The following is a 25,328-nucleotide window of genomic DNA, read 5'->3' on the forward strand; positions in this document are numbered from 1 at the left end:
CACCCGGGGTCCTGTAACTTGTCAACTCCTTAGCTGCCTGAAACAAGCGTTGCTGTGCCTCCTGTGGCATTTGAAGACATTCATCCATACTTGTCGGATTGTGATGAGACATACAGTTAGAGGACTTTATGAGGCGGTCCGGTACTACGGAATACATAACAACCAGCGGCACTTCGCTCGATGGAGAAACGCCTGTTTCTGTATTGCGAAATTGGTTGGCTTTTGCAACATAATGTGAGTCATGTATTTGGCACAATCTAGTGGATGGCTTGACAACTCAATGTGCCATGCAGATTGTAATCAACATGCATGAACATGCAATGAGGCACAATGCATGGCAACGCTACAGGCAGCAAGACATGTCTGAGAGCGGCCGATGCTTGATGCAGACGGAATATGAGACAAGACGAATCATCTCGTCTCATTGTGCACTTAACCTCGGAGAATGACCCGCGTCAGAAAGATCTTTTCGAGAAGCGACATGTCAGCTTTTGCAGAGAGAGATGCGTACACAGTTGGATCAAGACAATTTCTGAGATTGGAAAGTCGCTAGCAAACACGAATACGGAAGGCATATCAGACCTACCTTCAGATTTAATGCGGCATATTGTACACAGTACGCAGACCTGTCACAATGTGCTGTATAAACTGCAGGATGCTTATGTTTGTGATGAGTCCAACAACGACAGATTGTGTCTTGTTACATGTAGATGAATCGTGTCAACCTCCCCAGCCCAATCCTACACCAGCCAAGACATCCCATTATTTTCCATGGAATTGTATTGAACAGCCAACCGTTGATCCGTTATCTCAATGCCAAGAGCCAATCTTGGTTATACCCGCCGATAATTACACAACCGCATAAGTCCTAACCCAAAAAGGACGGCTAAAAGCGCACGGGATTCCACCTTCCGCAAGCCCAGAACATTTCCAATCCCGAACAGCTTCCTTGTTTGTGATGGGCTGAAGAAGAACCGTGGAACAATTGGTCGGCCCTCGTCGTATTTGTTGACTCGTTGATCAACTCTCCACATTGCGCAATTCTTCTCATACTCCGGAGCACATAGCCCTGGGTTCGTTTGTGCAACCTCCCCGCATGCCAAGACTGGGATGGCAACTAACAACGACTTAGACAGCTCCATGGGTCCATGGCAGTTCCAAGATTTGTCGGTTACCGATGTTGGATCTAAAGTACCAACACAAGGTTACAGCAGAAGACGGCCATTGCCGACGATAGGACTAAACCCACAAACTAAGACAGCTTTACCTTTGTACCGCGGAGGTGCCGGAAAATAGTCATCTTGGCCACTAAATACAGCCCACTCGAGATTAAGAGTTAAGTCGTGTCGTATAATTGACATGTCCGTGGTCGAAATCACCTCGAATACCCCGTACATTCCGAGAAAACGTTGGGTAGCAGCGCGAACTGTAACTATCGGTCCAGCCAACATAAATCTCTCAGACACACCTGCAACATAGTCAGCTTCTCACCAACATGTACGACCTTCCTTTCCCCTCACCGCACTAAAGGCAAACATCCGCCTGGGCAAGTTCCACAGACCAGTCACCGGACAATGCACAACCGCAGAAGCCAATATTACAAAGTTCCTTCGAGAATCACAGCAACCGGGCTCACCTAGCGACTTGTGCGAACAGAGCAAACACAGCCTCGCTGGTTGGTGGAGGCCCGTTTCAATGATTCAGATGTTCCGCAGCGTTTCCAAATTAGGCAGTTACAAATTCAAGCTTAAACTGCGCTTTAAGCCAAGTACTATCTCTGCGGGGCGGACTGTCTTGGCGTTGACGACGCGATATGGCGTTTAGTTTAGGGGAGAGTTGATGTTGCAATTGAGTCTTGAAATGGCAAAGTATGAAAGTAGTTAAATATGAGAGGTGAGTCCGTGCTGGCTGAATCCTCCTGGTTTTGTTTTTGCATTGTCCTCTTGGCTGTGGTTAACTTTCCCATCTTACACTGAGATTACACTGCAAGATGAAGTTGTTCTCTGCTGGTTTTATTGCCAGTTTGCTGGCCTCAGCTGCCGCAACAGAGCTTCTCACCCCGGATAAAGTGGAAGCTAAGATTCAAAAGGATCGGTAAGTTCATCACTTTGGCTTGGCTTCGTCCTGCTGTCTGGGCCAATAGCACACCAATCCCACATCCCAACCTCAACGGGGTTCTAACTCGCAATCACACAGGTTATCCAATGTGTTGTGGAATTTCAACAAAATCGCCAAAGACAATGGCGGAAACAGGGCATTCGGCCTGCCTGGCTACAAGGCGTCCATGGACTTTGTCCTCGAAAGGCTAGTCAAGCGCTTTGGCAATAAGCTCGACACCTATGTCCAGCCGTTCACCCATCTCTTCGATCAAACGAGAAAGATTGAAGTCAAGGGCCCGGATGGAAAGGATGTATTTGTCGTCTCTCTCTTTTACAATCCTGCCACTCCCCTACCTGGAGGTATTTCCGGCGAGCTCGTCAATGTCCCCTATGAGGAAGGCCGTGGTTCCGGATGCTTTGAGGATCAATGGAAAAACATTGATGCCAAGGGAAAGATTGCACTAATGAAGCGAGGAGGCTGTACATTCGCCGACATGACCATCTTGGCAAAAGCTGCCGGGGCGAAAGCCATAATCTTCTACAACAATACCCCCGGGCCGAAATACAACGGTGCTACACTGCAAGCCCAGAACGTCGGCAAGCTAATTCCCTCTGGGCTTATTCCTCTTGAAGACGGTGAAGCTTGGTCTAAGCGCGTTGTTGCAGGTGAGAAACTCAGTGTCACCCTGATAGTTGATTCCATCACCGAGACCCGCGAAACATGGAACATCATCTCGGAGACAAAGGCAGGCGACAAGAACAACGTAGTTATGTTGGGTGCCCATCTGGACGGCGTGCAAGCAGGCCCCGGAGTAAATGACGATGGCAGTGGTTCTGCTGCCTTGCTTGAGATTATTGAGGCACTGATTCAACATAGCGGGATCAAAAATACAGTGAGATTTGGATTTTGGGGCGCTGAAGAGGTTCTATCTCCCCCCTTTACCCTCTGCAAAAGGCGCCGACCACCATACTGACTCGATTTGTATAGAGTGGCTTGGTCGGATCATTGTACTATGGCTCCAAGCTTTCCGAGGCTGAAGCAGACAAGATCCGCTTCTACTTCAACTATGATATGATAGGATCCATCTATCCCGAGTACACCGTTTACAGCAACAATGATGGTCACAAAGTCGGTGCAAAGCTTTTGTTTGACTATTTGTCGGCTCAAGGCAAGCCGGCTGCTTATTCGTACGTGAAAAAGAGTCCGCGGGCGTCTAATAACAGAACAACATTTGCTAATACCTGGTACACAGTAAATTCGGCACTTCATCCGACTACGTCGCTTTTCTTAACCTGGGAATTCCGTCGTCGGGACTCTTCACTGGCGCGTCCGCCACCACTGACCCGTGCTACCACCGCAAATGTGATGACTTCACCAACATCAATTGGGATGCTTTGACTGTCAATACCAAGGCTGCGGCGAGGGCGGCTGCCACATTCGCGCTCAGCTTGGATGGCGTTCCGCCCAGGACTAAGACTACCATTAACCCGAGAAGTAGACGGGGTGTGAGGAGGGCATTTGACATCTGGGCGGACACCGCTGAGGCGGTTGAAAAGACGCACAACTGCGGTTCAGGCGATAATGTGTATTAGGCATAGATTGAGGAGATAAGATATATCGCTCTAAATTGTTATATATTGCGATTTGATGTTACTCCCCGCTTTCCCTAGTGAGTAGTTAAAAGTCGAGTCGTCAATAATGTCAATGGCAAGTGTTCGCGCCTTCCTCTTGTCATCGCATCGGCCGTTCCCGTCACGCTAGCCCCTTTTGAGACTCAGGAACGAAGCGTTATTGCGCCCACCTGGACACCTGGCTACTCACGGAGCAGGTTTATTAGCGGATAGCTTCGGCACCCGGGATCTGCAGCCCGCACCGCCGCGGGGCAACCGAAGTCAGCACCGCAAAAAAGTTTGGTTGCGGTCTGGTGGTTTGAGTTTCCAAAAGCATCCCACTTTGCTTCCACCTCGTCTCATTTCAGTTTGACTTTGTCTCTCGACTCAGCGCCACCATTATCCACCCAGACCCCTTCTTCGCATCGCTTCCAGGAACCTTTTCTTCTTCCTCATCACCAATATCCTCGCTCTGACACCCTTCACCATCCGCATCAATCGCTTCCATCATGGCTGACGGAGTGCCCCACGTCGGGCGCAAGCCTGCCACTGTCCTTTCTGCCACCGAGCTGATTGGCAATTCGCCCCTCGTCCGACTCAACAAGGTGCCGCAGTCGCTGGGAGTCGAGTGCGAGGTCTACGCAAAGACAGAGCTGTTCAATGCGGGAGGCAGTGTCAAGGACAGAATCGCTTTGCGAATGGTTGAGGAGGCCGAGAAGAGCGGCAGGATAAAGCCTGGTGATACCTTGATTGAGCCCACCAGCGGCAACACGTAGGTTTTTCCTTCGCAGTGTCTCTTTCTAAAGTGTGTCACGATACTAATGAAACACAGTGGTATCGGTCTTGCGCTTGTCGGCGCCATCAAGGGATACAAAACCATCATCACCATGCCCGAGAAAATGTCGGCCGAGAAGGTGTCCGTTCTGCGTGCCCTTGGCGCCACCATCATCCGTACGCCAACCCAGGCTGCCTGGGACGCACCCGAATCACACATTGGAGTCGCTCGCCGTTTGGAAAAGGAAATCCCCAACGCCCACATTCTCGATCAATACGGCAATCCTGACAACCCTCTTGCTCACGAGCACGGCACCGCTGAGGAGATTTGGGAGCAGACCGGTGGCAAGATTACGGCCGTTGTTGCTGGTGCGGGCACTGGTGGCACCATTACCGGTATTGCGCGCGGTTTGAAGAAGCACAGCAAGGATATCAAGATTATTGCTGCCGATCCCCAGGGCAGCATTCTTGCTCTGCCAGAGTCGCTCAACCAGGAACACATTAACGAGCCATACAAGGTTGAGGGCATTGGATACGACTTCATCCCCGACGTCTTGGAGCGCGAAATTGTCGACAAGTGGTACAAGACAGATGATGACGAGTCATTTGTTCTCGCTAGACGCCTGATTGCCGAAGAGGGCCTTCTCGTTGGTGGCTCTTCGGGATCGGCCATGGCTGCCATGCTCAAGGCCGTCAAGGATTTCGGCTTCAAGAAGGGCGATGTTGTTGTTGTCGTTTTGCCCGACAGCATCCGCAGCTACCTGTCCAAGTTTGCCGACGACGACTGGCTCGCTGCCAACGGTCTCCTGTCCGCTGGCAGCGCGGAAGTTGCTCTCGCCAAAAAGGCAACTGGCGGTGATGCTGCCGATCCCTATGCCGGCGCCACCATTGCCTCTCTCCGTCTCAAGCCCGTCACGTCGGTTGCCGACACTGCCTCCTGCTCCGAAGCCATTGAGACCATGCGCGACAAGGGCTTCGACCAGCTCCCCGTGCTGTCTGCCTCATCCAAGCTCGTCGGTCTCGTCACCCTCGGCAACTTGCTGTCGTACATTTCCCGCGGTCGTGCCACACCCCAGAGTCCCGTCAAGGACGTCATGTTCAACTTCAGCCGCCTCGACGAGATTGTCACCGACCCCCGACAGAGCGCTTCTGTCGCCAAGTCCAATGATCCCAAGAGAAAGTTTGTCGAAATTACCCTCGACACACCCCTGTCCACGCTCAGCAAGTTTTTTGAGTGGAACAGCGCGGCCGTTGTCACCGAACGCAGTGCCGAGAAGGGATCCTTGTCCAAGCCTATTGCGGTTGTGACAAAGGTTGACCTGTTGACTTGGATGGTGAATAAGAAATAGATACGGGCATGGTCATGAATTTGGGGTTTTCATTTAAAGGGGCATGATGTGGCGTTTTTATACTTAGATGGGTTTATCAGATAATCAACTGGGCAAGGGTAGTAGACTCAACATCTACACAGATGGTTTGCATAGATGAATTGACAATTTACATACATGTCTCTGGTACGCAACTAAACTGATGGATATGTACACATGCGACTCAGCGTGAAATTGGGTGACAATAAGCTTGTAACACTTTGATACAGTACAGTGGCCATGGCTAGTACGACATGATATTTATTTATTATATTCTACATTACAATTTACCACAGCCATTCGCTTATATCCGCTGCGCCATCCACCACCACCACTTATCAACGTCTGCCTCTTCCGTCGTCACACTCCCCGGCACAACCTCTACGTCGATATCAAACTCGCCCATCTGCTGGAAAGAAAACTTTTCCGATCCATACTCTCCCAGCCACGAGTCCTGCTCCTCCGATCCAATCTCGTCGACGCCGACGCCCGAATCCAATAGGCCCTTGCTTCTGGATGCGCGAATCCTCGATAGCTCATTCTCCAACTGGCTCTTAACCAAGTTGGCTGGCAGGGCGGTAAACAGATCCATCTTATTCGCGGCAATCAAGACCGGAATAGCGGCCTTATTCTTCCCCTTGTCACTGGCCTTCTTCTGCAGATACAGCAGCACATCGTACAAGTACGCAGCGGTAGGCGCAAGAGTCTCCTGCTCCCCCAGCGCAGCAGCATCCACCATGAACACCACGGCTTTTACTTTCTCCGCGCTCTCCAATTTCCCCATCGCCACGTTGCGCAGCTTGCCGTGTCCAGGGGTGTCGATGAGCAGAAACTTGGTGTAGGTGCCTGATGAGTCGTCGTGGTTTCTGAAGGAGCCCTTGGTGTTGGCGTCGGTGGTGGCGTTCAATTCGACGGACTGTGCTCGCTGGGTGGTGTGCGTGTCGGCGGGTTTGGTGCCGCGCTCGAGGAGCGTGAGGAGAGAGGTTTTGCCGGCGTTTTCGGGGCCGAGGAGGAGTACGGTCGGAGCGATGGTGTATGTTGCTGATGAGGCGAGGATGAAGTGTAGGAGGATGGGGCCGCCGATCATGACGAGCAGGCCGAGGAGGATGACGGGGATGGAGGGCGTGAGGAGGGCCTCGATGATTTCTGTCATGGTTGCCATTGTGGTGATGTGAGGAGGTGGGAGTGGGATGAAGGTTGGTGAGCGAGCAGGATGCTCGTAGTTATAGATGCGGGTAGGCTGGGGAGGTGGGTATGCGCCGCATGTGCTGTCGGATGTGTTGTGTTGTGTTGTGTGGTGGTTTGATGGTTCGAGATGTGGTTATCGAACCATGCGGGAGTAGTGTTCCGAAGAGATGTGAGCTGGCAAGTTGACGCCACAGGTTGATGTCAAGTCCTGGTGTCTACCAGCCACAGTGCCACAGTGCCACAGCCAGGTGTACAGGCTCAATTGCTTGGCGTCGAACTCACAGCGGCTGGATCCTGCGCTTTGGTCCCTGACAGCCACATTGGACGACTGGAGCCGCTAGAGAAGGAAGGAACATTGAAGGCTGGTCGTGTCATTGCCGAGTGGGTCCATGTCAAGTCACTTTGGAAAGGAGACAAAGAAAGGGTCACGGAAGAACTGGACGATACAATCAGGGCTTTATTTCATTGAAAAGAAAGGAAAATAAATTCTGTGTAGAGTATCACCGTTCAATATTCGCTTGCCCCGTCACTTCTCCCGTGCCGATTATCCAGCCGTGGCCCCTGCGTTGCATTGGCTCAGCCTCGCTCAGCCCTGAAAATCGGCCTCTGTTTGGCCCAAAGCTCCGCCGCTGGCTCATCTCATCCCCGTCGAGAATAATTTAACCACGACACCTCGGATAGGATTCCACTGCAGTCCTTGTCGTTATGCAGTTATCTTTTCTGTGTACCATTGTATCTCCTTGATGAGATGATTTTTATTTTTCATGCCCTACTTTTAAACCTTTAACTTTTCTGTAGCTCCGTCGCGCCCCACGAGCATCAACACCAGACCAGACCAGACGAGACCAAGCTTTCGCTTTTGTCAGCCACGATCCCCCAGCGCCGTCTCCGTGGTACCAAACCGGACAAGACTTCAACACCAAATCCCCGAGGCGCATTCCCCAACCCTCTTCACCTCAACCTCGACCTCCTGTGTCGCGGACCTCGGGGCCCCCCTTTTGATCAGGACGCTGCCTCAACTCAACTTGCCATTACCATCGTTACATGACGAGTCCTGCCAAACCAAGCAGCAAGTCCGCGAGTGCCGGTGCGCCCCCGATCCAGCTCAAGCTTGCCTCCAAGTCTGCCGTTGCCGCCCCCAAGCTCAACAACGAGATGGAGATGGGCAGCCTTGCCGCTGATGGTCAGGGTGGTGCTGACGGTGCTGCTGCTGCCGCCGTCAGCCCGGAGAATGATATCATGCAGCTTGCGCGGATAGGCGACATTGCAGCCATGGAGAAGTTGTTTGAGTCGGGCGACTTCGATGCCACGTATAGCGACGACGAGGGCATCACGCCTCTTCACGTAAGTCCCCATTCCATGGACAATAAAACCATTCCCAGCCCGAATTGCCATGGCAAGACACCTCGTGCTGACAATCCCAGTGGGCGGCCATCAACAACCAGTATGCCATGTGCAAGTTCCTCATCGAACACGGCGCCGAAATCAACCACAAGGGCGGCGAGTCTGTCGCCACGCCTCTCCAATGGGCAGCTCAACGATGTCATTACTATACCGTCAATCTACTCCTTCAACATGGCGCCGACCCTCTCATCACCGACGCCCAGGGCTACAACACACTTCACATTTCCACTTTTAACGGAAACGTCTTGTTGATTGTGCTGCTTCTGCACCAAGGAATCCCCGTCGACGTTCTCGATAGCTTTGGGCACACTTCGCTCATGTGGGCAGCCTACAAAGGCTTCCCTTCGTGCGTCGATGTCTTCCTGCGCTGGGGTGCGAGCGTCCACGCAACCGACGAGCAAGGATTCACGGCCCTGCATTGGGCTCTGGTCAAGGGCAACCCGGGATGTATCCAGAAACTTATCGAGTACGGAGCCGACCGGTTCGCAAAGACTGACAGCGGCAAGACGCCTGCCTTGACGGCTACCGAACTGAATACACAACCTGCATGGCATCGAGCCTTGAGGGAATGCGGTTACGACCGAGATGGCAACCCGGTGACTCCTCCTTGGCCCGGCGCCAACTACTTTCTGAAAGACAAGAGGGCATTCACATCCAAGTTTCTCTTCTTTTGGCCGTGGGTCATGATTTGGGGTGTGTTGATGGTCCTTTCTTATGCGCCGGTATTTTTGGGTGTGCCGTTGGCCGCCGGTGTTGTATATTGTGTGCATTGGTGCGCTACACAAGTCTTGGAGTACGCTCCTCCTGATATGCGGCACTTTCACAAGACTGTGAGTAGTCTTCCCTCTTTTTGTTCTCCCTCTTTTATAAACTAACGGTCGTAGCCCTGGATGGCTGGCATCTTTGCTGGTTCCCTCTTTCTTGTCGGGGTCAACTGGGTCAGCACTGTTCTGTGGAGCACCATTCGAGGCGACAGCTCGCACATCATTTTGAATCTTGTCTTTGGCGTGCTTTTCGGTTTGACGACGTTCTTCTACTCAGCGAGCATGCGATACGATCCTGGATTTGTGCCAAAATTAAATGGCATTGCGGAGCAGAGAGCCGTCATTGATGAGCTCTTGGCTAGCTGGAAATACGACGAGACTAATTTCTGTGTTACTTGCATGATTCGTACGCCGCTTCGAAGCAAACACTGCAGACGCTGCCAGCGCTGTGTTGCAAAGCATGATCAGTACGTACAACTGACTCTTTTTGTGTTGACTGACTTTGAGACTGACAAAATTATAGCCACTGCCCTTGGGTCTACAACTGTGTTGGCATCAACAACCATAGACACTTTTTCTTGTATCTTGCGAATCTTACTTTTGGTATTCTTGCCTACGACTGGTTGGTGTATTATTGTGAGTTGTTACCTACTATAACTTGGATGCGAGTGTGTGAATCTGACCAATGTAGACTTTGGTGCCGTCTCTAAGAATGCACCCGACACGTGCAACGTGTTTGGGGCTAGCCTCTGCAGACTCATCAATTCAGACGCATACACCTTGTTTCTGGCCGTCTGGGTCAGTCTTCAGCTCATCTGGGTGACTATGCTCGTCTTCACCCAACTCGTCCAGGTCTCCCGGGCCATGACCACATTCGAAAACATGACGGGCATTCACACCCGGGAAGCCGCCACGGCACTCACATCAACAGGAACACCACTTGATCCCTCCCTCGCGGCAGCTGCAGCATCCACCTCGCCCCACGGCGGCCACGGACATGGACACAAGACCGGCATGCTCAAGCAATGGAGCCGCATTCTCGGAGTCGACCCTTTCATCGAGACCATTACCGGCCGTGGTGCGGCTACTGGTAACAACAGACGCAAGAAGAAGAACCCCTATAGCCGAGGCTGCGTCTCCAACTGCAAGGACTTTTGGTGCGATCCCGCCCCCGTCTTTGGTCAACGGGAAAACGGCACGGCCGTCCTTGGTGGTGGCAAGGTGGACTACACTGCCATGTATGAGAGCCCGACATTAATGCGTCTGACGGGTATGAGAACACGCGGTGGATATGAATCCGTAGAAACGGAGGAAGTGTAGATACCAAGTCCGGGGAGTCTTGTTCCATGCACGGTTTAGGCGCACGGTAGATATTCTGTTTGCATTGAGGCTGTTGTGCATCTTTTGTGGGTACGGGGATGACAGGACTGTTTGGCTCTGGCTCCGGCTGTGGGTTTTGGATGTTTTCACGAGGTGTAAACTATGATTTATGATGGCCTCAAGAGGGTGTAATAGAGTATGTATATGACGTTGGGTTTATCAGTGCGGTGTGACGGCTGCTCAACATCAACAGCAAGCTTCACAGCACTGCAATGTGTCAGGGGTTCAATGAATATAGGATATTCCAAGTATCGTCTCAAGTATACTGGCAAGTGAAGAGAGCCTATGCTCAAGTGTCCATTGCAATCTGAGCTCAGGGCGACATTCAACAATAATGGATCTACGTCAGATAATTACAGAGCCATTTTCCCAGGAGTGGGGGAAGAAACTCGGCTTGATGGGTATATAAAGTTATTTAGTACTATGTCCTAATGGCTGGGTAGCTCAATGGTAGAGCGTCTGGCTACAACAAAAGTATAATTATAGTATTCTTAGTAGTCAGAAGATGCGGGTTCGATTCCTGTCCCGGTCATTTCCAATTTTTTGGTAGTAGGTTTGCATGTGTTATGTTTCGTTGACATGTGCGTGTGTGGTTGTGGTTGTGGTGACGTTGTCGTGAGTGCCGTCATGATGTAAACAAGTTACCGCAGCGGCCCGACCTGCGACGATTATCTAAATTTAGTAATCTATATGTTCAAACAGACCAAGTTAATGACTCAACGTGCTGCAATGATCCAGGCTTGATGAGAGATAAGTAAGTGGTACTTTTGACACCATGTATGTCACTTAACCACACCGACCGGAACTAATGGAACCAGCTTCCCCAAACATCAGCCGAGATATCTCAGCATGAATATTCACAACACGCAATGTCGCCTTGCGTCCATGAAAACGGCAGCTCAAAGCGTGCCTGCCCCATTTGGCGTAGCGTGTGTCATTGTTGATGATCTCGTTCGGATCACGGCATTTGTCTTGGCATATCGCGATAACATCTGCGCCCATCATCACGGTTTTCATGAGCACATTTTCATTAACTACCTAAATTAGCTGAATTTAAAGTTATAGAGGCGTCTTTAAGAGTTTTCCAGTTTACAGACATATTTTTTGAGTTGCGTATTTCGAGGGTAGAAACTAGTTGGCGCTGATCCAAGCTCAATTGAGAAGGTCGAGTCTGATGTAACTCCAAACCACGACCTGATACCCATTGCCTATAAAGTCATGCGTTTGGACAGCGTTTTTATCAGCTAGATCTGTTGTCACTACCATCTTCAAGTCATCATGGCTCTTAAACTTCTCTTCTTGGCGGCGGCGCACCTCGTGCATGCAGACTCCTCTCATGCACTCTTTTACAGAAATGTCAATGCGGAAACAGCTCGTGGAATAGCTTCTCTAAAGGGTTATGACGCGCTCGGTGATAATAGCCCCGTTTTTAACGAGCAGGTAAGTTTCCCATCGTAACGAGAGGGCCTTCTAACGATAATAGGGCTTCTGGTTCTCCCACTTCACCGTCGGAGCGAGACCCGACCTCCAAATCTTGATTGACACTGGCTCCTCAGATGCCATTCTTAACCCGGGCGTGTACAAGCCTTCCCCGGGCTCAGTTAATGCGAATAGACCGTTTCGTATCTCCTACTCAACCACCAATCCTGACGGATCGGGAACTCTAACTGTAAATACCTCCAAAACTCCCCATGAAACTCTGTCTCATCAGCCCAGGCATCCGGCAACGTCTACCAAGATGTAATCACCCAACTCTCCGCCAATCTCACCGTCAAGCGACAAACGCTCGGTGACATCAAAAACCCAACCTCGCCACCAACCTTCCCGCATGACGGCCTCATCGGATACGCAGGCCAGGACGGCAGCGCTCTCCGCGGATCACCCTTCATCCAGTCCCTCTGCGACCAGGGCACCCTCTCCTCATGCCGCTTCGGCCTAGCCCTCAAGACCGATAAAACTGGCTCTATATACTACGGCACCGTCCCAACAGACACATTTTCCGGACCGCTGACCAACGTCGAAATCCAGGGACAGTGGACAGTAGAAGGCGACATCACTGTAAATGGCAAGACAGTCCAGTCAGGCGAAAACATCATGACCGATTCAGGAACGACCGTTATCTTTGGTCCAACCAGTCAAGTTACAAACTTGTTCAAAAAGGCTGGTATTCAGGCGGTGCGCACGCAGAACGGCATAACGGGGTATTATAAGTGCAGTGCCCCGCCGGTGATTGGACTTTCGCTCGGGGGAAAGAACTTTAACATTCTGCCTGAAGCGTTGGCGTTTGCTAAGAATGGCGATAACTGTACGGCGAGTGTGCATGGGTCGAATGCGTTTGGGGGTGCTTGGCTGGTTGGGCAGGCGTTTTTTCAGGGGCGGTATATTGATCATAATGTGGGGGAGGGGACGATGGGGTTTGCGGATTTGAAGTAGTTGGGGGGATGTAGATTGTATATACGGCAATTGAATTGTGTATATGTTGGATACTGTGGTGGCATTGATGTCGACTATGGGAATGAGGTTGTGCTTCGGCTGGAGTTGGGCTGTGGAAGTCAACTCGTGATGGACGTGGCAGTGTAGGTGACGAGGGAGGATGAAGTAGTAAATGCTATAAGCAGTGTGTTAAAGCATAAGTGGTAGAAGATGTTTGACGTATACGTTGAAGTAGACATTGGGATGCGTCGCATACCGGAATTCATCACTAGTATACTAGGAGGTCTACCAAGGAACAGTTTGAACTACGGGTTCTATCACTATGTACCGTTACATGTTGTGTATGCTTCGATGTAGGTAATGACATTCTTCTACACCCTGTATGCGTTCAAAATGAAACTCACCTCTACAAACTGTTGAAACTTGTAACTAAAGTAGCTCCAGTCAAGCGTCACCGATCTCAATGTCACCATGGTTGAGAACGCGATTTGCGGGGTAACAAGCTTCTCGGTGGTTGATCACCCCGAATTACTGGGAAATAACCTAGTTCATATCTTTTAAGTGGCTTAATGATCGGTTTTACCGAGCAGTTGATCTTGGTTTGTGAAATTGCTCCAATCCTGAACCCATCGGGTTTTCCGACAAGTCCACGGAACTCATCGGCACGGTCAACCAACAACCCTTCCGACCATAATATACGACATTGTACTTGTAGCAGAATATAAAAGGTGTAGAATACTTTCAAACGACAACAATTATGTTGGAGCGGTCGAAAGTGTGCAACAAGCAACGTATACTTGACATTACAGCATAACCATGTTCTCCAACACATTCGCGCCATTTACGGCGGTGACTCTTTCCCTTTTAGCAGCTGCCAATGCGTTGCCCTCAAATACCAACCAACTTTTTAAAAAGTCGACAACAAAAACTGGCTTTATCAACGTAACTGTTGCTACACTATGGACCAACTCCAGCATGCCTCGTGTCATTGACGCACCGGCGATCAGCAGCCCCGTCGATATTCCGAAATGGCTCAGTTCAATGACGGTCGACCAGTTCCGAGACTTGACCGACAGTTCAAGAACTCAAAGCCAAGCGCTGTACGGAGCTCGTGTCGAAATCACCGACACCAAAGACAATTGGTATGAAGTTGCGGTGACTTCGCAAATTTCGCCAAATAATAAACTCGGTTATCCGGGTTGGATTCCAGCAAGCCAGGTAGCCATGCGTGAGCCATTGTACGAGGAATTACAGGACAAGCGGCCATTTGCGCTTGTGAATAAGGGACCGATGACGGCACTTTACCACGATGTACAGTTGAAGAGAAAGATTATGGATCTTTCCTATAACACTCGGCTCCCCCTTCTTCTCAAGCTCGGCAAGGCCGTTCAGGTTGCTGTCCCCGGATCGATTGGGTATCTTGCCGCGAGTGAAGTCAGCGTCTATAATACAGCTTCCGATATCCCATACCCAACAGGACAGGATCTTATTGAATCTGGAAAGATGTTTCTTAATCATCCATATCTTTGGGGAGGTGCTTCCGGATACGCATTTGATTGCTCTGGCTTCACATCTACCATGTATGCTGCGCATGGCATCGCTATTGCTCGCGACTCCGGACCACAGGCCTACTTCACTAATACGGGGCCTATCATCGATCGTTCTGACTTGCAGACTGGAGACTTGATCTTTTACGCTTCAAATACTAGCAACCCAAAGTCGATTTATCATGTGGCCATGTATGCTGGTGATGACAATATGCTGGAGTCGTACGCCGCGGGTACGCCGTTGCGACTGACGCCAGTTCGATTCAATGATGATTACTGGGGAGCGAAGCGCTATCTTGAGCCGAAAAAGTAGAGGTTCGGTTTTTACCGAACTTGTAGTTAAATAGATGGAATTGGCTCTTTGGAAAATGAGAACACAAAGTACTCTCATGCATCGTGAGCCACGCCACTTGCATGCTCTCACTTATTCCTCATTATTCCACTTTTGCTTCGATTGGGAACAAAAGCTCAATCAGTCTTCATACCAGGCTTTACTTTCGGCGCACCCAAGTCACTCCCCTCCGGCACAGGCACCAAAGCCGTCCTCGTGAAGATATGTTTCGCGCCTTCCAAGCTAAACTTCTCCAAACACCCAGCCTTGACAGACAATGTTGGTTTCGGCTTCCCATCCGGCAGAATCGCACGATGCAGAATACGCACACCGCAGCACTTGCAAAAGTAGCACTCCAGCGTATTACCCGAGTCGGTCTGCCTCGTCCATACACTGATGTGTCGTGCTGCCGACGCAGGCGGCGGCCACATGCCCTCGGCGGGGAAAATTGCCGATACACCAAAGGCGGAGGCGGACTGCTTTCGACACTCGATGCAGTGGCAGACGTAGATGTCTAGGGGTTTAGGGCGGGAGGCGTGAAATGAGACGGTTCCGCATTGACATGTTATTTTGGCGTTGTTTGATGCTGTTGAGAGTTGCCGAGCTCTCAGCTGCCAATTTGATGTGAGATGTAAGTATCCATTGAGTCTCTTGCATATAAGAGGAGGGTGAGTGATGCCGCTTGGGCGACGACACGAAACTGCCGTCGGCGCTATGAGTTTCGCAAGTCTGGGATAAGAAGCGTTCATTTTTGCGCTTTTGTAGTGTTAAAGTTGTATCTTGAGTGTGAATGCGGTTGAGATGTTTGAGATGATGACGTCAGCATACAAACATGGAATAGTGAAGATAACCACAGAAAAAACTAAAATGCAGAAACTGTATAGTATTGAGCAGAAATGAAGTCCATAGAATTAATATCGTCGCGGAAGCAATGCGCGCTGTTTCGGAAACTTGCGATTCTCATGAGGTGGTGCCGATGTGTCAAATCCTAGCTTCAGATAACCCAATTGATCTTTTCATCTCACGAAATATCGAGGATCTCACCCATATAAGTGTCGCATTACAAAATAATCAGCCGCCTCGTAGTATGTTTCCTAGATGGTAAGTGAGCAATCATCACGTCTGCGTGTTGAGCAGTATGTAGAAATCCCATTTCGCTGAGCCGCTCTCATCCTGCAACAGAAAAGGCCATCATTCAATCCGCAAACATCATCAAAAGCCGACTTCCGTCCTTATGTGGTCCCAAGCAACACAGACGCGAATGTCTTCATCCAGCCTTATCCGTTGTGTCTTGGGTTGCACCGTATCGGTCGATCCGCAATACGACGTGGCAAGACTCAACCAGTTATCCAGCCGAATCACTTGAATGTTAATTGGAAGGAGCCAGCCCTGTCCCAAAACCCTGGTCACTCTGCTGCAGAAGCGGTCTTTGCCTCATTCTCTTTCTCCACTTACGAGTCTTGGTCTTGTCATGCATGGATGTGTTGTTGCGCCTTCCAACGGCCCGGGCTCTTCTCCTGCTTCCATTGTCCAGCCCAGGCCGTTGAATCAAGCCAATGGAAAGCCCGTCGCAACGGTATCCAATTTCAAAAGAGATACATCACACTCTTGGCGAGTGTTCCCCTAGATCGCGGCCACCAAGGCTGACGAACCACCTCGGCAGTTTCAGACACTTGTGAATCAAAGCGCACCTGCCAGGTCCCAATCTTCCAAATGGAAAAATGTTTGAACCACAATTATCCACGGAAATTATGCCCGCAACCATGTCAGCGGGGACAAGCCAAGTCCCGGGTTCAACTGATCGACAAGGCAAGGCCTGGCTTGTTCCAGTTGACTCAATCATCGGTTCCTGTAAGATGGAATAAGACCCTGTTATGCAACCCTCTGTTCGCGCTCCACATGCCCTGCTTGGCTCCCATTATGCATCCTGTAAACGGTGGTTGCATTCAGACGTCCCCCGGTCATTAGGCTATTATTCCTTCTCAACGAGGAACAGCGTCTGCGGCTGGAAATCCCCTTCAACGTGCAGGTGAATAACGGGTTGTTTCTGAATCCCCCATCCTCCATGGCTGGCTCACTCCTTGCCACGGGAATCGCTTCACTTTGTTCGACGTGACGTGCAATGAACATCGCAGACAGGTCGCAATATGGCTGACCGTCAATACCACCAATATGAGCCCGAAAGGGACCACGGAGCTCACGCCCCCGAAGCCGTCGATATGATGTCGCCAATGACGCCTGGGTCAAACATCGAGAGGGAATTGCAGAAGCAGTACCAGTCGCAGCACCAGTCACCACACGGACAATACCAGCCATCGCTACGCTCGCCTATGACGCCCGACGATACGGAAAAGGAAGCAGTTTTCCATGAGGACGATGGCCTACATGTTGTTCCATCAGAGCACGCAGCTCAATATCCAGAGACAGCCACTACAGCAAGCCCGCCTACACCTTCGATAGCCAAGGACAGTATTCCGACGCCCGTCCTTCCCGACGCGAAGCCTGAAAGCCAGTCCCTCCCGCCGGATCGTGACGCAGGGCTAGAGCCCGTAGCCCAGAAACCGGAAGAAAAGAAGATCTTTGGTATTCGTCGCAAGATATTTATACCTCTTGCCGTCGTCCTGGTTTTGATCATCGCGGCCGCTATTGGCGGTGGCGTTGGTGGGGCCGTTGCGTCTCGAAACTCAAACGGCAAGAGCGACTCTTCAACCACTTCCAGCAGGTACGACTGATGCCATACACATCTTATCAGATCTTATCAAATTTATACTAACTTACATCTGAATCAGTTCTTCCACCGTTCCATCATCAACTTCATCCACGCCCGCTTCATCAACCTCCTCGAGCGCCAATCCAACATCCACTTCGTCCATACGCTTCCTCAACAACCAGACCTGGCCCCAAGGCAGCACATTCGCCTTCCAAGGCTTCTCGAGAGACAACTTCACGGGCGTGGCCTCGGAAATCATCACCGGCGATGGCGGCTCAGAATTCGGCGTCGACTTTAAGTTTGATCTTCATTCCTATATTTGGGTTCCCAATATCGGCAATTGCTGCATCAATTTCTGTGCGAATAGCACGAAAACCGGTAGGACTGGATATCGTTGCGGTAAAGTGAGCAAGGATAAGGCGAGTGGCCCAGTGCCGAGAATTAAAATATGGTGTTCGGACACGCATAGCGATGAGATTGCGGAGGCAAGAGGGTGCGATACGCCAAAGACCAGTTGAGATGCCATGGATCAATACATTTCCTTCCTTTTAACTCATTAAGACGTGATGTACTGAAAATGAAAGCCATTGCCGAGTCAACAGGGCGTGATAACACATGCAAACTACATTCTATGGTTTAAAACAATATTTACCTACATTCAAGTATTTGCCTACGTTCAAGTATACACTAATACATCTCAATACATGCCAGCACGCTACGATATGTGATGCCTTTTACGAGTTTAAATACTCGACCCCACAGTGTACTTCTCGTAACTCCACGCTGTCAGTCTTACTAATGCAAGTCGGTTTCGTATAATACATTAAGCATGGCCGGATTCTCCGTAAACAACACCAGAACTTTTGCATCATTCCTCCTACGCAATGCATTACGTGACACTCAAACTTAACGGTACTAGCACGTGCATCAAATGCCATCGTACAATAAGGACTTTTCAGAACCATCCGTCTATTGAAGCAACGCTATGCTACCCAAGTCGTTTATCATCCATTACATATCATACCTATCGCCACTTCTTTCTCTTCATCTCCTCCCGCGCCGACTTCACGATGCCCACAGCCTCAGCAACAACATCATGTCCCGTGCGCCACGTGTAAAGAGCAACCCCTTGACTATCCAATTGCTCGTGGGCCCGGGCAAGTCTTCTCCTCCACAATTCTAGTTTCTTGTTCACGCCCTGAGCACCCAGTGTCGGAGAGCCGGACGGTGTTGTGGACCCCGAACGTGATCCTGATCGGTAGTAACTGAACCCAAATGAGGGTGGTGGTGGCGGCGCAGCAGCGGATGGTGGTAATGGTTCAAAGTCAACGTCTGCATTTGACGACGATCCCCCTCTGCCAAAAAGACGCGGGCTAAGACTCTTAAGGCCAGATCGACGTCTCGGCAGAGGAGGAGGTGCTGGATTCTGCTCCGGCGATGCAGGTGTAGATGAGCTCTTAGTATTCTGTACTCCTTCCTGGCCGGCGCTGGGTATCGTTGTAAGAGGTGTCAGCCCAGACAGGCCTAAGCCTTGAGGTCTCTTTGGTTTCGGCGGTGGCATGTCCGCTTTGGCTGTCACATTGGACACATTCGCGTGAGCTGGTGCGCTTCGCAACGCCGCCGGCTTTGCTGGTCGTGGAGGGGGCGGTTTCCGTGCCCCTAGCAAATCTGTAGCACTTGGTCTCCGTGCCGGGTTGGCCTGCTTCACTTGCGCCAGAGCGGCAGATTCGTCTAGTGTCATTTCTTCCGGCTCGTCAGAAAAGTCAATCAGTGTGCCCATGACAGGTCCAGAGGCTGCCTTTGCTTCTGCTGCAGTGCCTGGCGCTGAATTCTGTCGGCTTGTTGATTTCACGCTCCCCGGGCGACCATCGTCCAGCGTCATGCTCGACATCTTTCGTTGATTATAGTCGAAAGCAGGGTCAAAGTACCCAGTCATTTCTGGTGTCGTCACATCTCGAATGAATATGGCCAATATGCGACCTGGATTAGCCAGCGCCAGTTCTGTGTACACTTCGAGATCCGCCTCGCCACTGTCGCCAACTAGAAGGAACTTTCGGTTTGGAAAGTCTTTGACAAGTCGATTCAAGGTGGACTTTTTGCGCTCGGCCACCGGTTCGAATATGCCCTGCAGCATTCCACTATATTGCTTCAAGTGAAGGGACCCTGGAGGCAGGCCAGCAATTTTGAAAAAGCTTGCCAGCACAGGAAACAATTGCCATGGGCTGTTGGAGCAATAGTGCATGCTCACGCCCAACTTGTGCATATCTGTGTACCACTCCCGCACTCCCTCGATCGTCATATCGCCAAGATTTCGCACAAACGTGTTGCGGAAGATTTCGCGAGCGCCCGCTGAGATGTTGGAACGCTTAACCGTGTCATCAATGTCACTAATCAAGCTCACACCCGCAGGTTCTGTAATCTTGACCTCTTGCGTAGCTGAGAGCTTCTCGTTTGCGAGTACCCTGACATGAGTGGGAATGAATTCTAGAGCCGCTCGAACGTTGAAATGGCCAGCATCATCCGTCAGGACTGTCTTTGATTGGGACCTGGTCTCGTTGTAGAAGAAGATGGTCATTGGCATGGCTACCATTGGGTTCGTCAAAAAAGGTGCAACACGACCCATCAAGTTTGCATTTGCGATGGCCAGTTCGGCATCGGTCAGCTCGCCCAGGCCAGACGGTTGTCGAGCCGAAAGGCTTGGACTCGATGGTGCAGATTCGGGGGTATAGCTGCCGCGCCTTCGAAAGCGAGCCGATTCAACACCGAGTGTGTTGCCATCTGAAGGTTGCTCGCTGTAACCACCTGCACGAGCAACATGCTTTTCTTGTTGCCCGCGCTTCTCGATCATGGCTGCCTCTCGCGCAATCTTTTCCTGGTCGTGTATCTCATCGTGTATTTGATGTTGGGTCTTAAGTTCACCACTAGCAGAAGGACCAGGCCCTTGGTCCTCTTTTGGGGCTGGAATTCCACTCAACTGGCGGGCCAAACCGATGAGAATGCGGTTCCTTCTCGTCATGGGGCCGACATGGGGTGAGTATATCCATCCTCTGATATCCACGTCGACGACAGCTTTCTCATCTTCATGCTTCTCCCATTCTTGCCGCCACCAATCTTCGTTCTGTACTTCAGATTGATCCGTAGGCTGATTCCGCGGCACTCGTGTCCAGTCTCGTTTAATGTGTCTCTTGGCATACGAGGGAAACAAAACCATCTGCTCGTTCCCTTGTGAGGTAATAGCCACATCTGGGAACGCACCGGGGATATGTGTGCTTTGATCTGTCCCAAAATCGTCAAAGCCCCTGCCCCTTGATTGCACGTACGAGTCTCGAAGGTCCGTAACAGCCTGCTGTCCGCTTCGATACAAGTTTCCAGCCATGGCCGCGAGCTTCCTCCGCCGATAGCCCCTTTCCCCCCTCTCCCCGACGTCTTGAGACGTATCACTCGGGCCAGGCCCATATCCACTGGCCGTCAATCCCGCGTATGAAGGCATTCTGTTTGCCTTTAAAGATCCCCTCGAGTCCGTCTTGACATATTTGAAGGGCAGCCGCAGTCGCTTCCGTGAAGGAGGTGTTGAAACACCTACGCGACTAGCAACACGGGTGTCACGAGCACCAAGTAGAAGTCGGCGGCTGTGCCTTGCGACCAAGTCCAAGATGCGGCTCTTGTTGGCGCGTTTGCGCTGGCGTTGAACCAAGTAGCGATAAATACGTGACTGAAGCTTATGCTTGACGAGTGGAAGGGTATCGAGGTGGAAATTGAGCAAATGTTCAAGATACCGATCTCGGGCAGTGCGCGGGAACAAGTATCGAAGGAAGCTTTGTCGATGGTGGGGATGCGGGCGAAGACGGCCAAAGGGGAAGAATCGAAAGGGCGCCAGTTTGACTAAACTATATGCCCATCACTTTCTCTCCTGTGTGCTTTTGATTCCGTGGGGAGAGAGGAAATAATCTTCAAGCTGCGTGTCTGACTGATGTATACTTATATACGGCTTAGCGGTTGAGAATTTTATACTGGCCAGCCTTTTGCTTGGCTGCGTGGCAAAAAAAGGCGTCAAATGCTCAAAGTGGTGTCGACACAAGACACATGCATGTCCCACCATCGAGACTCAAGACAGCCCGGCAGTCCTCAGATGAACCGCCCCGTCTTCTGACAGGGGGCTGCGACTGGATTCAATGGTGATGAGATGGGACTGTAGGGCTGTTGGTTCGCGCATGGGGCACGGGGGTGGTGAGCGGTGGTGAGCGGTGATGAGAGCACCTGACTCTGGTCGTCAGGATGCTGTGCCTGCGTGCAGCCACCAGAGGGTTGGGATACTGTCTTGTCTGGTGCTTTTGGCGCGGCGCGAGGTCTGTTCAATGTTGGCGTGCGCGAGCGTCTGGCCCAGGCGGTCCCAGAGTGCAACGCAGTGACGGGATGGACGAAATTAGCAAGACGGGGTGTGATGGCGTGGAGTGTTGTGAGATGGAGATTGAGATGATGAAGCTGGCCAAGGATAGTGGAGAGCTCGGACTCGTGATGGTGATTGCTGGATGAGAGTGAGAGATCAAAGTGCAGGAGCAAGTCAGGTCCAGTCTGGCTGCTCCACTGACCAGCACTCGGCTGGACTTGAATGCTGCTGTTCCATTGGTGCTACTGACAGCCACAACAGAGGTTAGCGGCCTTTGCACCTATGGCGAGTCACTCAGGCAGACGCTTCAGAGCCGAGTCCGCTGGCGGGGCTGACATAATCACCCAGTGCCAATTGACATCAGTTTGGAAATAAACCATTTGGCTCGTCTTGACATCACGATGAATACGCTCAAGATTGACAGTATATTCAATGCCAATATTTACAATTCTCTTTACATTTTACGCCCTCTATATGCCATGCAAACATCTTCAAAACTTCTACCAGCCATCTTCATTACCGCTTCCCTTTGGGTTTGCCTCTTGCTTTTGGCTTTCCTTTCCCCTTGCCTGGCCCTTTGCCCTTATGTGCTTCCGCATCGCCTTTGCCCTTCTTCCATAATCTGCCCTCCGATCTCATGGCCTTGGCGTCAAGCGTTTTCTTGTCCTTATTACTCAACTTTCCACTGCCCTTCTTCTTCAACGAGTCGCGCAATCCGTTTAGCTCGTCCTTGCCAGCTTGCTTGGCCTTCTTCTTATCGTGCTCAGTCTCAAACCACGTTCTCTTGGGTCTTGACTTGATCTCCGCCTCGTGTTCAATCAAGTTCTCGCCCCTCTTCACTTGCATTTCCGCCTGTGCTAATTGCTTCTCCTCCTTTTCCTCACGGACAATCTCTTCGATTTCGTCCTCCATCTCATCAATTTCATCCTGTAATTTGTCTGCATCTGCAGGGGCGATCACTCTGCTCGTAATTTTGGCGCCTTGTGCTTTTCCAGCCTTGACTGCGGCCTTGACAACTTTACGGTCTGCCTCCGCCGCCAGTGTGACGGCTGTGCCTTTTCGTCCGGCACGGGCTGTACGACCAACACGATGTACGTAGATTTCAAGAGATTGAGGCGCCTCGTAGTTGATGACCGTATCGACACCCTTGATATCCAAACCACGAGAAGCAAGATCTGTTGCAAGTAGATACGACACTTTGCCGTCTCTGAACGACTCAACACTAGCAATACGCTGTAGAGAAGGCCGTGTTAATATCATGTTCGCTTACTTTGACCTAGTAAAGTGTTGACTCACCTGTGATTGATTCATGCTTCCATGCAACTCGGCACATGATAAACCCAATAGACCAAAAACTATGCGAGCTTTGTGCGCTTCCTTCTTTTGGCGGAAGAAAACGATAACCCTCTCGTGATAAAATGTCTTACAGATGTGTGCAAGATAACCCATTCTCTTTCCCTCTCGACCCGGTCGAAGTCGAACAAATTCTTGTACCAAAGTTGTAACTGTCTTCTTTTGTGAATCAACCATCAATCGTACGGGTTTGTTCAGGCCAACCCGGATGAGACGATCAACAGTCGAGGTCATGGTGGCTGAAAACAGCATCGTTTGTCTTGACTTGGGCAGCGTTGTGAGAATTTCGTTCAATTCGTCTGCAAATCCATCTTCCAGCATGCGATCGGCTTCGTCCAGAACCAAGATTTCCACTGTGTCAACGTTGAAGCTGGCCGAGTTCCTCATGTGATCGATAAATCGACCTGGTGTTGCAATAATTACGTCGGGCCGTAATCGAAGTTCAACCTCTTGAGCCTTCAGACTGAGACCACCGACAGCCAGAGTGAACTTGATGTCGGTATACCTGGCCAGTTTGGTACCAACGTCGTGACATTGCATGGCCAATTCACGGGTAGGGGTGAGAACAACGACGCGAGTAGTCGGGATTTTCTTGGGTCGAAACAACAATCGCTCCAGTATCGGGACAAAGAATGCGCCAGTTTTGCCTGAACCAGTGACTGCGCCACCGACGAGATCCTTGCCCATGAGGGCGATGGGAATAGTCTTGGCCTGGATAGGGGTGGGTTTGGTGAAGCCAACTGCGGTAAGACCACGAAGGATCGGACGAGACAGTGACATGCCTTGGAAGGAAGACATGTCCAGTTTTTTGTCCGTCGTTTGCTTTTCTTCGGGCGCAAAGAAGGCGTCTCTTTTTGCTTGCTCCTCGGCATCCTCTTCGTCGTCGCTGCCATCGGATACTTCGTCGTCGGGATGGGCTTCTGGAGTCGCTACTGAATCATCATCGGAAGCCGGCTCGTCGTCGCTGTCAGCCTGTCCAGCCTTGCCGGGACCATCAGATGCGTCTTCGTCCTCATCTCCTTCTCCCTCCGCTTCTTCATCTTCCTCAGCCTCAGAGTCGACATTCATACCAAAGGCATCATCTGCCAATACCTCGTCATCGTCATCATCCAAGGCCACATCCAGGTCATTCTCCAGCTCCGCCTCGTCATCACCATTTTCCAAGGTCTCCTCCGTCTTTCCATTCTTCTTTTCTCTACGTCGACGGATAATATCTTCTAGATCCACTCCTTTCTTCTCGGACATTCCCTTCTTAGCACCCTCAAACCCCCAGCCTTCAAATTCCTCATCGCCAAACTCCCCAGCATCGTCGGCTACGAACTCAAAGTCGGGATTCATAGCGCCATCGTCGTCATCCTTGCGGCCCCAAATTCCTTGAGGCTCTTCTTCATCTGAATCCTCATTATCTTTGCTGGCCTTTTTCAACTTTTTGTTGATCTTTGCCTTCTTCTTTGGTGGAGGAGCGGAGGCTGTTTCTTCTTGGAAAGGGTCCTCGTCGTTGTCGGAAAGAGTGGTTATGAAGTCGTCTTCGACTGGCTTTCTCTTTTGAGGAGCCATTTTGACGATCCCAACAACTTTTGACACGAGAGCCGTATTCGGTTTATCGCAATGGGGTGGTGGTGTAAAGAGGGCCGGATTGTAGCCAGCTCTTTTGTCTCGAAGCAAAAATTGCCAATGTCCGTTTGGGGAATGCTTGGTGGTGCACCCAAGGTTTTTCTGCCAAGGTTGAACTTTGAAAATTTTGGCGGTGAGGCTGAATTACCCCATTCGACACCCCCCACTAACACCAACTGGAGCTCAGGAACAAGACGCCATGAGACACCTGGGAGAGTGAGCGAGTGCGCGAGGGGTGACGAGAGACCCGCTGTTTTGCCGTCAACTGGTCCGGCGCCTCGAAGCCGGTGGTTGATTGGACGACGGCCGTTCTGTTCCATCTGCTTCGCCCAGCCAAATTAGGGCCTCAGAGACAGACTGACAACT

The 25,328-nt window shown here is 51.0% G+C and overlaps 9 protein-coding genes and 1 non-coding gene across 10 annotated transcripts; 7 read left to right on the top strand and 3 right to left on the bottom strand.

Moving 5' to 3' along the window:
* Positions 1-1,990: 1,990 nt before the first annotated feature.
* Positions 1,991-3,692, top strand: VFPPC_02165 (peptidase-like protein; the record flags this gene model as incomplete). The annotated part of the gene is made up of 4 exons (XM_018281861.1): positions 1,991-2,094; positions 2,197-3,022; positions 3,088-3,287; positions 3,353-3,692. 4 exons carry the CDS (start codon positions 1,991-1,993, stop codon positions 3,690-3,692), a joined length of 1,470 nt encoding a protein of 489 aa, XP_018138966.1.
* A 527-nt stretch (positions 3,693-4,219) lies between these two features.
* VFPPC_02166 (cystathionine beta-synthase) lies at positions 4,220-5,833 on the top strand (the record flags this gene model as incomplete). The annotated part of the gene is made up of 2 exons (XM_018281862.1): positions 4,220-4,482; positions 4,543-5,833. 2 exons carry the CDS (start codon positions 4,220-4,222, stop codon positions 5,831-5,833), a joined length of 1,554 nt encoding a protein of 517 aa, XP_018138967.1.
* A 322-nt stretch (positions 5,834-6,155) lies between these two features.
* Positions 6,156-7,013, bottom strand: VFPPC_13218 (ADP-ribosylation factor domain-containing protein; the record flags this gene model as incomplete). The annotated part of the gene is made up of 1 exon (XM_018290995.1): positions 6,156-7,013. The coding sequence occupies one exon, from the start codon at positions 7,011-7,013 to the stop codon at positions 6,156-6,158; it is 858 nt and encodes a 285-aa protein (XP_018138968.1).
* Positions 7,014-8,083: 1,070 nt separating this feature from the next.
* On the top strand, positions 8,084-10,527 carry VFPPC_02167 (palmitoyltransferase akr1; the record flags this gene model as incomplete). The annotated part of the gene is made up of 5 exons (XM_018281863.1): positions 8,084-8,383; positions 8,464-9,273; positions 9,328-9,674; positions 9,731-9,843; positions 9,899-10,527. 5 exons carry the CDS (start codon positions 8,084-8,086, stop codon positions 10,525-10,527), a joined length of 2,199 nt encoding a protein of 732 aa, XP_018138969.1.
* A 493-nt stretch (positions 10,528-11,020) lies between these two features.
* VFPPC_17336 lies at positions 11,021-11,119 on the top strand. Its single transcript has one exon. It is a non-coding gene; the product is annotated as a tRNA-Cys (tRNA).
* A 746-nt stretch (positions 11,120-11,865) lies between these two features.
* Positions 11,866-13,020, top strand: VFPPC_02168 (aspartic protease precursor; the record flags this gene model as incomplete). Its single annotated transcript, XM_018281864.1, has 3 exons — positions 11,866-12,027; positions 12,071-12,256; positions 12,304-13,020. 3 exons carry the CDS (start codon positions 11,866-11,868, stop codon positions 13,018-13,020), a joined length of 1,065 nt encoding a protein of 354 aa, XP_018138970.1.
* Positions 13,021-13,836: 816 nt separating this feature from the next.
* VFPPC_02169 (nlpC/P60 family domain-containing protein) lies at positions 13,837-14,880 on the top strand (the record flags this gene model as incomplete). Its single annotated transcript, XM_018281865.2, has 1 exon — positions 13,837-14,880. One exon carries the CDS (start codon positions 13,837-13,839, stop codon positions 14,878-14,880), a length of 1,044 nt encoding a protein of 347 aa, XP_018138971.2.
* A 2,165-nt stretch (positions 14,881-17,045) lies between these two features.
* VFPPC_02172 (hypothetical protein) lies at positions 17,046-18,126 on the top strand (the record flags this gene model as incomplete). The annotated part of the gene is made up of 2 exons (XM_018281867.1): positions 17,046-17,620; positions 17,688-18,126. The coding sequence occupies 2 exons, from the start codon at positions 17,046-17,048 to the stop codon at positions 18,124-18,126; spliced, it is 1,014 nt and encodes a 337-aa protein (XP_018138973.1).
* Positions 18,127-18,632: 506 nt separating this feature from the next.
* VFPPC_02173 (actin cytoskeleton organization protein App1) lies at positions 18,633-21,098 on the bottom strand (the record flags this gene model as incomplete). Its single annotated transcript, XM_018281868.1, has 1 exon — positions 18,633-21,098. One exon carries the CDS (start codon positions 21,096-21,098, stop codon positions 18,633-18,635), a length of 2,466 nt encoding a protein of 821 aa, XP_018138974.1.
* A 635-nt stretch (positions 21,099-21,733) lies between these two features.
* Positions 21,734-24,905, bottom strand: VFPPC_02174 (ATP-dependent RNA helicase DRS1; the record flags this gene model as incomplete). Its single annotated transcript, XM_018281869.1, has 4 exons — positions 21,734-22,237; positions 22,310-22,445; positions 22,519-23,260; positions 23,309-24,905. The coding sequence occupies 4 exons, from the start codon at positions 24,903-24,905 to the stop codon at positions 21,734-21,736; spliced, it is 2,979 nt and encodes a 992-aa protein (XP_018138975.1).
* Positions 24,906-25,328: the final 423 nt, after the last annotated feature.

This window comes from Pochonia chlamydosporia, chromosome 1 (assembly GCF_001653235.2).
Source record: "Pochonia chlamydosporia 170 chromosome 1, whole genome shotgun sequence".
In the NCBI taxonomy this organism is placed as follows: Eukaryota; Fungi; Ascomycota; class Sordariomycetes; order Hypocreales; family Clavicipitaceae; genus Pochonia; species Pochonia chlamydosporia.